Source organism: Xiphias gladius, chromosome 7 (assembly GCF_016859285.1).
Source record: "Xiphias gladius isolate SHS-SW01 ecotype Sanya breed wild chromosome 7, ASM1685928v1, whole genome shotgun sequence".
In the NCBI taxonomy this organism is placed as follows: Eukaryota; Metazoa; Chordata; class Actinopteri; order Istiophoriformes; family Xiphiidae; genus Xiphias; species Xiphias gladius.
The window spans coordinates 2,273,264-2,286,117 of NC_053406.1; the positions used below are offsets into that span (position 1 = coordinate 2,273,264).

The following is a 12,854-nucleotide window of genomic DNA, read 5'->3' on the forward strand; positions in this document are numbered from 1 at the left end:
TAACTTATCTCACATTATAATGTTGCTACTTTTACTAAAATAAAGGACCAGAAGACTACGTCTGTCACATTGAAGTTCCATTACTACAACTATTACAACTGCTAACATTAGTAGTGGTACCAACTCTAATTACTATTAAAACTACTAAAACTACTAACTTACTGCTACCACTGATCCTCAATTACTGCCAGTGCTATTCCAACAGTTGATTCTCTTATGACCACTACCCATCTTTTATTACAACTACTACTGCTACTACATGAATACAGCTACTATTACTACTCCTACTGCAGCTACTTTTACAGTACTTCTACTACAACCATGATTACTACTTTACAGCTACTAATACCAATACTCCTGTTTAAACTGATCACTACAATAAAGAATACATAACTTTAAATTTCTCAACAGACAAGAAAACACACACACATACACACAAGCCAAGCATTATGTAGAAATGATGAACCATGATAATGATTAACCTGGCATTATAATGATGGTATATTTCTATAAGAATATATGTATGACATACACATGTATGTAAAAGTACCACAGTGTTTGTGGTCATTTCAGGACTCATAGAAATCTTTCTAACCAGCGTTGTAAGGTTGTGTATCAGTGCCGGGCTTTATTCTCCTGAAAGCTGTTAAAAAGTCTCCTCTCCACTCTGACACCTCTGGAAAAGGTCACTCTCTCATCGCCATAATGACCGAGGACAAGGACGAGGCAGAGTGGATCAATAGGCAGCTCCAGCCCATATCAGTGTTGATGCATTGATCTGTGGCTCAGAGAGAAGACGTACGATGCTCTGTGCCAAGAGACTGCCTGGCCTGTTTTTCTACCGGCAGATTAGAGGAGAAATGGCACGTGGATAGCTGCAGCAGGAATCCACATGCCTATAGTACCCCACAATACTGTAAAGCCTGTAGACTGTATACGAATGCATATGACAGTACTTGGGGCTATAGTGGGAGTTATTTACTGAAAGATGACAGTAACTAGCAGGAAGTAGTCATGAAAAGTATCACATTATAAACTTTGCAGTGAGCAAACGTCCAGAGAAACAACCAAGTACAATTATAATCACAGTAATTAAGAACACAATTTCTGCGACCAACTCCAGTAGTTTTTTTTATGCCAGGGATGGTTGCACAGGTCCACAGCTGATATGTCCCACAATTTTGAAAATATTCTACTTCTTCTAATTTCATTTTTAACCTTTAAAGTATTTATTGATTGCCCACAAATGAGAAACTGTAAGTTGTTTTCCCAGCAACTCATCAATAATATGCGGATAAAAGAGTGTGGACCCATACTGTATACGGGCCCATATACTTTATCCATGAATTATCTATGAATTGTTTAATAATTTAAAAAAAACATTTGTTTAAAGGACAATTTTTATGTAACCAACCTTTTTTATATAACTAAATTAATTGTTTTTCATTGTGACATGAATTAAAATCAAATCAAAACACAGAAAATGTTAAGAAATTTAATACATTTCAGTGCAGGCCAGCAGAGAGCAACATAGACTTGCTAATACGAAATACAAAGCACTGTCATTAGTTATCATGGGGAGGTAAGAGGGAGCTTTTTCTTTTAGAAGACGGAAATGCATTTTTCATGCCAAATTTTCAGGTATTAAAGTAAACAAGTCTAGGTCAAAACCTAGTATATAACTGGACAGTGAATGGTGAATTTGCGAAATTAAGGACAGTTGAAAACTGTTGTGGAGCTGCTGTAAACAACTACTTTCACTCTCTGTGCTCACATTTACAGTAATTTAATACAGCTGAATTCCCAATAAAGCTTTTCTCATTTACATTTGTTTCTGTTTCTGTTGTCAGGCAACAGAAGAAGTATGAAATAGTGACTGAAACGCGCCCGTTAATACTACATGTTAACCAGCAGTAACTTGCAACCCGCTTCCAACCTGCTGCTCTGCACTGCTCAAATCCTGATTTTTAAACCATGACGTTGTCTGACAAAATCACCAGAAGCATAAGTTAAAGACAACAGCTGTGCTGTGATTTCAGCTGTATTTACTTGTAAAATGAGAGAGAACATTAGAAGCTCATTCACATCTGTGTCAGCTACTGTGCAGTCAATTGAATGAGACGCATAGAGAGGTGGGCCTGTGGAGGAAAATCCCGATGTCGTTCTTGCGGGGCAATACTGGTGACTCTCTTCTATGGAAAGTAGCTAAAGTTTGCCCACAGTCGCTAGATTTGTTGCTGAGTGCTTTTTTCGTAAAAAGATGCTAAAGGGGTCTGAAAAGTCAGTAAATCTAGCAACAAAGGCACTAAATTGGCAAAACTGCCTGTAAACACGCCCCAATGACGTAATTGAAACTGTTCATTTTGAAAGTGCTACAGCCAATGCATAAACTCCAAACCTCGGTCACACACTCAACTCTATCCCTTACTTACTTACTCAGTTAGGCACTCACAGACATTCAGGGATTTCCAACCAAAAAAATAGATAATTATCCTTCTAAAAAAAATGTTTTAATGTTTTAATTTAATGATGGCACAATAATTGCATACATGAAAATTAAATACATGTAACTGTGTATTTTTTCCCTTTTTGTCTTTCTTTGATTTGTCTTTATTTAGGCATTTTAAATCTTCCATAATTTATGAGAATATTGAGTGGTAAGATGGGTAATAGGGAGGTTCGGGGAAGGTTCTGGTTTGCCGGTACCATTCAGAGCCCATGCTTTGTGCTTGCTGTCTCTGTCTCCTTATATAAACAGGCACATGCACTTCAAGGCAAAGCCAAGTCTACAGAAGGGAAGAAAGTTAGCAGTCCTCCCATAATCCTACAGTCCTACTTTGACCTGAAGTAGAAACAGTTTCCCCAAGTACATCAGTATTCCATCCACCTTTTGAAGGCAGATAAAAAATGCCAATAAAAAAGTGATTATAAAGAAATACACCTTAGCAGGTTACATCCAAGTACTTTACTATAACAGATATACATTAACCTAGCACTTTATTAGGAAACCTGAACTCCTGCATATTAATGCAATTGTTCAATCAGCCAATCATGTGGCAGCAGTGCAGTGCTTAAATCATGTAGATACAGGCTCACTTAAACTGGACAGTTGAAGACTGGAAAAATGTAGCCTGGTCTGATGAATCTGGATTTCTGCTTAGGCACGCAGATGCTAGGGTCAGTATTTGGCGTCAACAGCATGAATCCAAGGATTCAACCTGCTTTGTGTCAACAGTCCAGGCTGGTGGTGGTGGTGTAATGTTGTGGGGGATGTTATTTTGGGTCACTTTGGGCCCCTTAATACCAATCAATCATGGTTTGAATGCCAAAGCCTATCTGAGTCTTGTTGGTGACCATGTGCATCCCATTATGGCCACAGTTACTATCTTCTAACGGCTTCTTCCATTATGATAATGCTCCATTTCATAAAGTAAAAGTCGTCTCAAACTGGTTTCATGAACATGACAATGAGTTCATTGTACTTCAGTTGCCTCCCCAGTCACCAGATTTGAAGCCAATAGAAGACCTCTGGGATGTGGTAGAACGGGATATTGGCAGCATGAATGTGCAGCTGACAAATCTGCACAAATGATGTGACGTAATCATGTCAACATGGACCAGAATCTCATTCTCAGGAATGTTTCCAACATTGTGGGATCCATGCCACAGAGAATTGAAGCTGTTTTGAGAGCCAAGGGAGGCCCTACCCAGTATTAGTATGGTTTTCCCAATACACAAATTGTTTAAAAAATACCAAGCTCCTGACCACCCACATGGATGTTGGATTGTTTAATTCACAACGTGAATACCTCTTCTGCCCTGGGAGAACCCATGTACATTAATGATTGAATTCTGGGATCGCAGCAAGATCACTACAAAGTCCAGTGGGATAAGCAACTTGAGCAGTCAGACAAGCAGACAGTTTTTCCAGACTGTAAAATGTTAGCATGGTAATAATTTTAGTGTTCACTTCGTTCACCTCGTTTTCTTTGTGAAATTAGTTTGACTAACTCGGGGACTTGTGGTTTTTGCTCTGTTAGACTTTATTATACTGATGTCAATGTGTTCCCAGATCTTAGCCATTACTTTGGAGACCACAGGGTTATCATAACGTATTGTCATGAAAGACAAATCTATGAAAATAATTCCCAAATTGAATTAAAAATCTTGTAAGAGCCAAAGTCTGCAATTTCCCCACAAACCATAGAAAGGACGGTCCTCACTGATGTGTCATCTAGGCATTCTGACTGAAACCTGCAGACTCATGTCATGATGAAAAAATTCAGTCTACCAGTAGCTAATTGAGACTGTTTGTATCTTTGTCACCAACTCTGTTCAAATTGTATGTCCTGAAATGCCTTTCTTTCCCCTCCAACACGGTTTACATCTTTGCGTGTTTGGTCACAAACATTCACCCCTGAGCTACAGATTAGCAATGCCAGCTCTTTGTGAAGCTATACAAAGCCTGAGCAATTAAAGGTTCTTCTCTCGCTTAACAAGCTCTAATCCAGACATGCTTTTATTGCATTTGATTTTGCTCGCTGCTTGTGCCAAAAACACTGAGAGAGAGGGACCCTGTTCTTCCTCTAAGTGTAGCAATAATCAGTGAGGATTCAGACTCAGCTCATGTTTTGGCGGCTGTCACTTTCACAGCCACGGATGGCAAACAAATTAATGTAAAAAAACAAAACAGCCCTAGAGAGAAGCCTGGATCCACCTATCAAACAACGGCAAATGGAAATTGCTTGGCAGCCTTACACTTCAGCAATGCCACGGAATTGTGATTTAGAGAGAAAGTACTTGCTGAGGTATCACAAAGCAGTGCTCTCTATTCTGGATATGTCTGACCTAGCATACAGTACATGTAAATTCATTTAGACCTGTGGAAATGATTGAATGCTAACTGGGCACAGATTGATGACCAAATTTTTGGCGAGCACACACGTGTACATTATTAACAGTAAAATACAATAGAAGTGGCCATTGCCAGTGTGTTTGTGCAGACATAACAAGCAGGGAGGAATACTATTCTTACAGTCCTCAGAAAACCTTCATCTTTTTAAGCACAAGTGTATTATTGAAATTATACACTTAGATAATTATATGTAGATTCCAACAGAATGCTGCTGTAAAATGTATGTACAAAAAGAACATATATACTATATCTAACATACTAGGAGTGTGGATACAATACATTTATTAAAATGATACCTTTTTTGATATCTTTGGAGCCAAATTTTGGAAATATTAAATGTTGTCTAAACACATGCAGCCATTTGTGTATTTATATATATATATATATATATATATATATATATATAAATTCCGTTACCCAACATTTTTGATCTTATTGGACAGACATCCACAAACAGTAGCTACTATGTGACTGAAGAGCTGTTTTCTGGTCAAGGTTGCACACATTTACAAAAACTTTTACATTGCTATAATTCTAAAAGCCTTTTAACACAGCTACCGTCAGGGTCTGTCCTCAGAGCCTTACTGGGACAGCTGGGAAATTTGGCAGCCTCAAATGGAAGTGAAAGACAAGTGCTTTGGTTTGTTGTAAAGAAGTACTTCATTACACGGAAATTTACAGTTCCAGTTACTGATTGTGACTTTTTATGGACGTGCTCACTTACTTAATTTCTCATTTCCTTTCGGTGACCATTTCCAACCAGATTTAAATTCGATCAAATTGGATGCATCTTTGACAGGCTGCATCTCTCCAGAGCTTTTGACCATATCACAGGGTCTTCACCAGCAGACAGAGTTTGCTTAGTTGTTGGAATGTATCTATTACTGCTAAGCTTTTATGTCAACGTGTCAATTTTGTGATATCTGAGCAGATTCTATCTGCTAATGAGGTTGTGGAATATAGCTGAAAGCTTGGGAGTTAAGATGTGACATTTGAAGAATTTCTTTTGTCAGATCTTCGCTATTGTTTTTCAGTTTGTTTTTTCCACACCATCCTCACATGGTAATTAGGATATGAAGTATGACAAAGGTATGATTAAGAGCCAGTTCACCTAAAATACAAAAATATTTTTAAAATATTTTAACAGTTTTCTAAAGACATAGATGTTATGAATACTGTTGACAGTGAGCTTTGTGGAATACCGAGAGTAACATTGTTTCTGTAAAGACACATTGCTGTTCATTGTTTCAAATGTAAAGTATTTTTGGGGAATTTTAGGCCTTTATTAGAGAAAGCAAAGTCAGGATAGGAAATGAGGCAAAGAGATATCCCTGACCACTATAACCAGGGATTATGCTGTTCATGGTCTGCATCTTGAGCTCTAAATCACCAGGGCAACCCTGTAAATGTAATTTGTCAATGATCTTATGGAACACAGATAAAATACATTCATGTCAATTGTGCTGGTCTGAAGGCAGACGTTTAAGAGATAGACAGAGAATATGAATAGAGAATACGAATGTAAGTCGTAGGAGGCTGGTTGCAATTATTAGGTCTTTTCTATTGTAACCCACTTGTGATTTCCATATTCTGTATGTTAATAGGACAGGTGTGTTTCTTTTGATAGTGCAGCTGTAACAGCCAGCAACTGCTTACCGTGTTACCATGCATGTAAACATCACCTTTGACAGAGACATTTATTCTGAATGCAGTTTGACCTGTCTTCAGCTCAGTCAAACGTCTGATCTGGAGTTTTAATGTAAACTCGCTCTCTCAGTCTGGTGGGCTGCACGGTGTCTGCTGCCAGTCTGTCTGCTATACTGCACTGTACTGTTAGTGTTCAGCAGCTGCAGTCCATCTGTCACCTTGAATCTGTCCACCTACTGTCTCCATCAATCCTGAGATCCAGCCAAAGACTATTTGACTCCATCAGGGGCTGGAGGGGAAGGAGACAGGAAACGAAAGAGAGGGGCTGCAAAAGAAAACAACCACTAGGAAAAGAAAAAAATAAATAAATACAGACAAAGAGTGAGATGGAGGAAACACAAGACGGAGACAAATATGAATGGATAGGAAAAACTGGAAGCAAAGTCATTACTTTGGCTGTGTCAGGAAGCCCCGAGCTAAGTAATCAGCGGCGGTATGCTGTAAATGTGGAGGAGGTGGTGGTCATATACAAATGAGATGCTGACAAGCTGCAATCCAATTAGATGAAGAAATATGAGGGGTGGTGAGATGTGGGACCCATCAGCAGCTGGCAGCTTTGGGGAAGATCAAGCACCTCAGCACCTTGGCTGTTTACTGCTGGCACACTTGATGGATCACCTGACACACACATGCTGTAGAAAGTAACTAAGTACATTAACTCAAGTACTGTACCTGAGTACAATTTTGGGGTACTTGTACTTTACTCGAGTGTTTCCATTGTATGCTATTTATACTTCCGCTCCACTACATTTCAGAAGGAAATATTATACTTTCTACTCCACTACATTTATTTGACAGCTTTAGTTACTAATTACTTTTAAGATGAAGATTTTACACATTGGATATTATAACAAGCTTTTAAAATACAACACATTGTTAAAGATTAAACCAGTGGTTTTCAAGCTTTTTGGCTTCTGACATCTTACCAAAACCAGTGTGTAGTCAGCGTCACATTTCAGATGTCTTGAGTTGTTAGCAGCTCTACCAAATAATGATTTTCCCTCTAAACTTCTCATATGGTATATTTGTTATATATGTTCAAATGATCCAATATCTCACCAAAAATTAAAGATTAGAGAAAAAGTCCACAAAATGAAAACAGAATTTTGTATCAGAACTTTGTTTTTCCTCTCTCCTCTACCCTTAACCATCTCAAAATCCCTCAGATTGATCTGGTGTTCCTGTGTATAAAACTGTTTATAAAGTAGTTCAGACTAGCTCCACCTCCAGCAGCTAAAACAGTAATATGCTGCTACACACCGATGTTTCAGTGTTAATACTCTAATGATGTATATACAATTATATATCAGTCAGAGTGTCCAAACCAGTACTTTTACTTTACTAACTACATTTTGCTGCTATTACTTATGTACTTTTACTTTAGTAGGATTTTTCATGCAGAACTTTTACCTGTAAATGATTCTTTTTACACTGTTGAATTGGGAACTTTAGTTAAGTAAAGGATCTGAATACTTTTTCCACCATTGAGACACACACATACACGCGGTCATCATTGCCGATACAAGACAGAATTTTATAGCGTGTTACTTTGAGTGCAGCTTTTCGATTGATAGCCAGTGGACAGGAAGTGGTGTCACTCTATTTATCTTCAGTCTGCCATTTGTATCATTGAACGCAAATACTAGAGGTGTAGCCGAAATAGTCGCTGTTTTACTTACGTTTAAAGAATGTATGTGACTCTACATGTACAGACGGACAGGGAGTGCACAGAGTGACTTTGGCAAGTAGCTGTCACACTTTCTGTTGCATCCATTTTGGCCATCTACCTTCCATAGTAATGTCGCTGCTCTAGGTGTCTGTTTGCTCTGAAACTGGAGAAAGGGGCAATGAACAAAAAATCCTTATAAGAAAAGTGGACAATATTGTAATTAATTAGAGCACTTTTGTATAGTTTTATTGTTTTTTTTAATTTTTTGACTCTTGTGAGATTTTGTTCAATTATTTTTGACATGTGGTAAATTGTTCCACTAGGAAACCTTTTCCACAGAGAACTTTATGAAATAAATTCAATCAAAGAGGCAAGAGTTGCCTAAACAGCAAATATTGGCTGCAGAAACCCTTTAGAGGACCTTTAGACCTTTAGAGTCCTATGATATAACGGAAAATCCACCTTTTATAGGGAGGTCAGCCACAAAAAAGCACCAGTATAGTCTGGAGAGATTTGTTTGTTTGTTTTCTCAATCTCACTAAAGGATGTTCGAGGGCAGTTGGGTGAAAACGTCAAACCCTACCTTAGATTTGTTAAAAAAAAAATTTCGAATGAACCTTTTCTTTGTTTTTTAATAGGAATCGAAGCTAATAAAACCAACAGCAATAATATTGAGAAGTAACTAATTTCAATACATTGTAAACAATAGCAGAAGCTAAACACACCACAGCAATTACACATTTCTGACAAATGTCCAGTAACTCAAGATCACTGTCGGGATAGCAAAGGTCTACTCTCTATCCAGAGCATTCCTTAAATATACTGCATGCACAAAACACAAGAATAACTTCAAGGCCTGGATAGAGACTTTGTTATAGGACATGGTCCTCTTCCTTTTCTTACCTTTATTGCCACTTTGCAGTGTCCATTGTAAAATAAACAATCTTTAGGACAAAAAAAAGGATTTGGTGGCAGAGAGTTTGGAAATTGAGAAAAGAGAACGACATTACTGTGTACAGTGAGATAAACCCCACCAAGTTATTCAAAAGACAAACAGAAGAGAATTCCATTTGGGGATTCAACATAGTAATCCCCCTTCTTTCATCTACAGCCGCCACTGTCTCTGCACCCTTCGGTCCATAGCATGATAGAGCTGCTGTCATTAATTCTGTAGAATGGAGTGAAGATGAGAAAGGCAGCGAGCCCCAATCTTCACAGCCACATATACGGAGCCCAGCCTCTTTTCATCTCCCCCAGACAAAAACACAAAGATACTATCTGCTATGCCTGAAACCCATTTCTCTGTACCATTAGGAGCTGAAATGGGGTCCTTCAGAGGACCTGTGGGCCTAGAATCATCAAAGCCTATATGTCACCTGCATCTGTGTTTTCTGCTCATAATCTGTCTGAAAACCAGTGATTGGAAACTGGATACACAGATTAGCAAACCGGTGTTGAGCCAGTGATTAGGATTGGTATGTTGACTGTCCAGTGATGCAGACAATAAAAGGTTTTATTTCCCTGCATTTTTTGTAAATCAATAACTGAAAGCATTCGAACACCTACAGTACCTGTTCACAAGCTTATCAGAGACAGAGAAAATGTTTTGCTTCCTCAACTGGGAAACTGTGTACACTTGGTATAAAACAGTAGATGATTGTCTCATGAGGTAATGGGCCCAAAAACTGAGGTACAGACCAAACCAAAAGGTTGGTGAACCACTGCATCATCCAGATATATGGGGTTCGAATTATGGAAGGGATTAAGACTTGGATCCTCCCAAAAGAGGTAAAAACAACAGTTTGAGGTGGTCAAAACATTTATATGTCCTTCTTTACCTGCAAAGGTAAATATTACTATATATTTCTCATATTCATGCCTGGAAGAATCTTACAATACAATTTCAGACACCTATAAAGTCGACCATACCATTTCTTAACCTTGATTTAGCTGAACGTCTCATCTGCCTGACTCTCTCCCATCATTGCAGTAGCTTGCAATGCTTCTGTTTGTCGTATAAGCCAATGGAGACACTGTAGGTTATTGTAAGTAGCTATCCAGCATGTTTCATAAGCTTCACTTTCTTCCCTTAAGAGTTCCTGAATTATATTGTGTTAACTGTCAAGGGACGGACGCTAACAGCTAACTAATGTTAACTCGCTGATAGTGTGCCTTTCCATGGCTTTGCATTTCATTACCAATATAACATATCATATATTATCTAATGTTAGCTAACACTGGTGCTACATCATGAGCAGTGAGACGATGGAGGATTAGTTATTGTAGAGATATATTTTGACAACAGTATAAAGTCTTTTATGTCATTTTAGAAGTCTTTTGTGTGGCTGTGGTGGATTAGTTGGTCTTTCGACGTTTTGATATTACCTTTAATAATAGGCACCCCCTTCGTTTTCACTCAAAGATACAGGACTTTTACCTGGTTGTGTAATTGAACAATATTAAAATCAATGTATGACTACTTTACTGAACTCAGATTAGATTTCATGCATAAAGTCAACAAAAGCAAGAAGAATGATGATATCCAGCACTTTTGTGGTGCTAAAACCAAAGTCCTAGGCAAGTCTCGCTTCTTGGCAGCCATCTTGGCAATGCCCCCAGGCAATTATCTCAGACTAACAAGACCAGGCTCCTTTCTAAATGAATGGGGCGAGGGCCATAACTTAACTTTCAGTGGACACGGGGACATAAAAACTGCATGTTTTTAATGCTGTATAGAATCACCAATCAAATCTGATAAAAAAACAGACCTTATAAACAATAATAAGGTTTAAAATGCTTTTTTCAAGAGGGTTATACTTCTACTGCTCATGCATAGGGTTTCGCTTGCGTCAGTATGTAGTGTTATAAAGCAGACAATTTTCTATTCAAAATGCTTAAAGTGGTTTGTCTCCTTTCTTATAAAATCTCTCATAAAGAAAGACTGAGTTGAAACTTGTAAGAATTAGGACTTAGAGATGAAAATGCAACCTGTATTTTCTGTGATTGTCATGCAGGTTTAATCCTCAGCAGGACAGTATGGGTGATAGTGAGTTTTAAATTTATGTGTTGCTGTATTAAGGAAGCAGAGGGAAGTCAGAAAAACACTCAGAAGGCTGGAGGAGGGCAGAAGGACAGTGAAGTTAAAGTTATTAGCACTGAATAGTGCCCAAAACTCTGCTTTTTGTTACCAATTGTGCTACTGTGAAAAAAATCACCGTCACCCATTTCCATCATTTAAAGGGAAATAGAATTGTGATAAATTTATTTTGATAAAATTAAAGTTTGTTTAAAACTCATACTATTTTCTTTTTTTATATTTTCTATTTCAAAAACAAGTAAATTGCCTGTATTTTTTTTTTTTTTTTTTAGATTTTATGTCCCTACTAAAGGATTTATGTTGGTTCCTCTGGTGGAAAAAAAGTCAGGGAAAAAATAGGGAGGAGGTACAGTACTGATTATTCAGCTGATGAGCTCCCCTCCAAGTCATGAGTGATCGCAGTAAAAATAACTTATGTATTATTAAATATCATCTTGTCTTTTTGTATTATTGACTTTTTCATCTGAACATCATGTTTTTAGCATTCAAAATAAATCCCTTTAAAACCCTAATTTTTTTTACTGAGGAAAAATCCGTGTCTTTTGTAACTATAATTAATTTTAGTTTCTATAGGTATAATTGTGATGCCTTGGAGGTTGTACTATACCCACAGTATGTTTTTTTACTACATGTGTATAGTCATTTTGACTCAAAAAGCAATAAGAAAAAAGTGTGAAAACAGTAATATGTTTCCCCACATGAGCACAACATATATATAGATATGTACTTTCAAAAGGAGAGAGAAATAGCAAATCGCATAAAACATAACCTCTAAATCAATATTTGGCAGGTTTAGAAGCAATAACATGGTTCCCTGGGAGGGAAGAGAAAAGAGGAAAAGAGTGCCTCTCACAGTCTTGAAGCCAGCTCTATTTCTACTGCTGGGAATGCTGCTGTGTTCCACATGGATGCCCGCCTTCGCCCAACTGACAGCCACAAAAATGAGTGTTTACTGCTCTCCGGCAGAGCAAGATAAGCCCACAGATGGGCCTCTACACTCCAACAGGTCGGGAGAATAGCCATCTCAAAGTGGCAGAGGGCTGGATGAAGGAGATGGGCGCCAGGGTCATAGGGAGGATTCGGGGGGGGGTAGTTTCCCATAGTTTTGGATTAAAGCAGATTGTTTAAGATGTAGAATAAAACTCCAAACTTGTTTGTAACAGAATGGTATCTCTGCTTTTTACCCACTGAAACTAATCAATACATAGGCGAGGATTCGGATCTATATATTTTAAAAGAGCAGTGCACAGTCTGAACTGCTCATATTTTATGGAAATTTGATAAATTAAAACAACAATTACAAACACAGGTAAAAAAGGAAAACTGGATAAATTAAATGATATATAAAACGCAAACACATAAAAACTAAAAATTAGAAAATATTATTTTAAGTAAATAACAATGAACTATTGTATTTGGATATTTCAAATGGACATACTGTAAGGTACCTGTAGCCTTCGGACATT

General features: G+C 37.7%; 1 protein-coding gene across 1 annotated transcript in view; it reads right to left on the bottom strand.

The window, feature by feature from the left end:
* Positions 1 to 12,854, bottom strand: part of sez6b (seizure related 6 homolog b) — a 180,905-nt gene that overhangs the window by 146,561 nt on the left and 21,490 nt on the right. Inside the window, exon 4 of the mRNA XM_040131190.1 lies at positions 6,800 to 6,851. Within this exon, the coding sequence (XP_039987124.1) occupies positions 6,800 to 6,851 (52 nt within the window). The remainder of the gene's footprint in view (positions 1 to 6,799; positions 6,852 to 12,854) is intronic.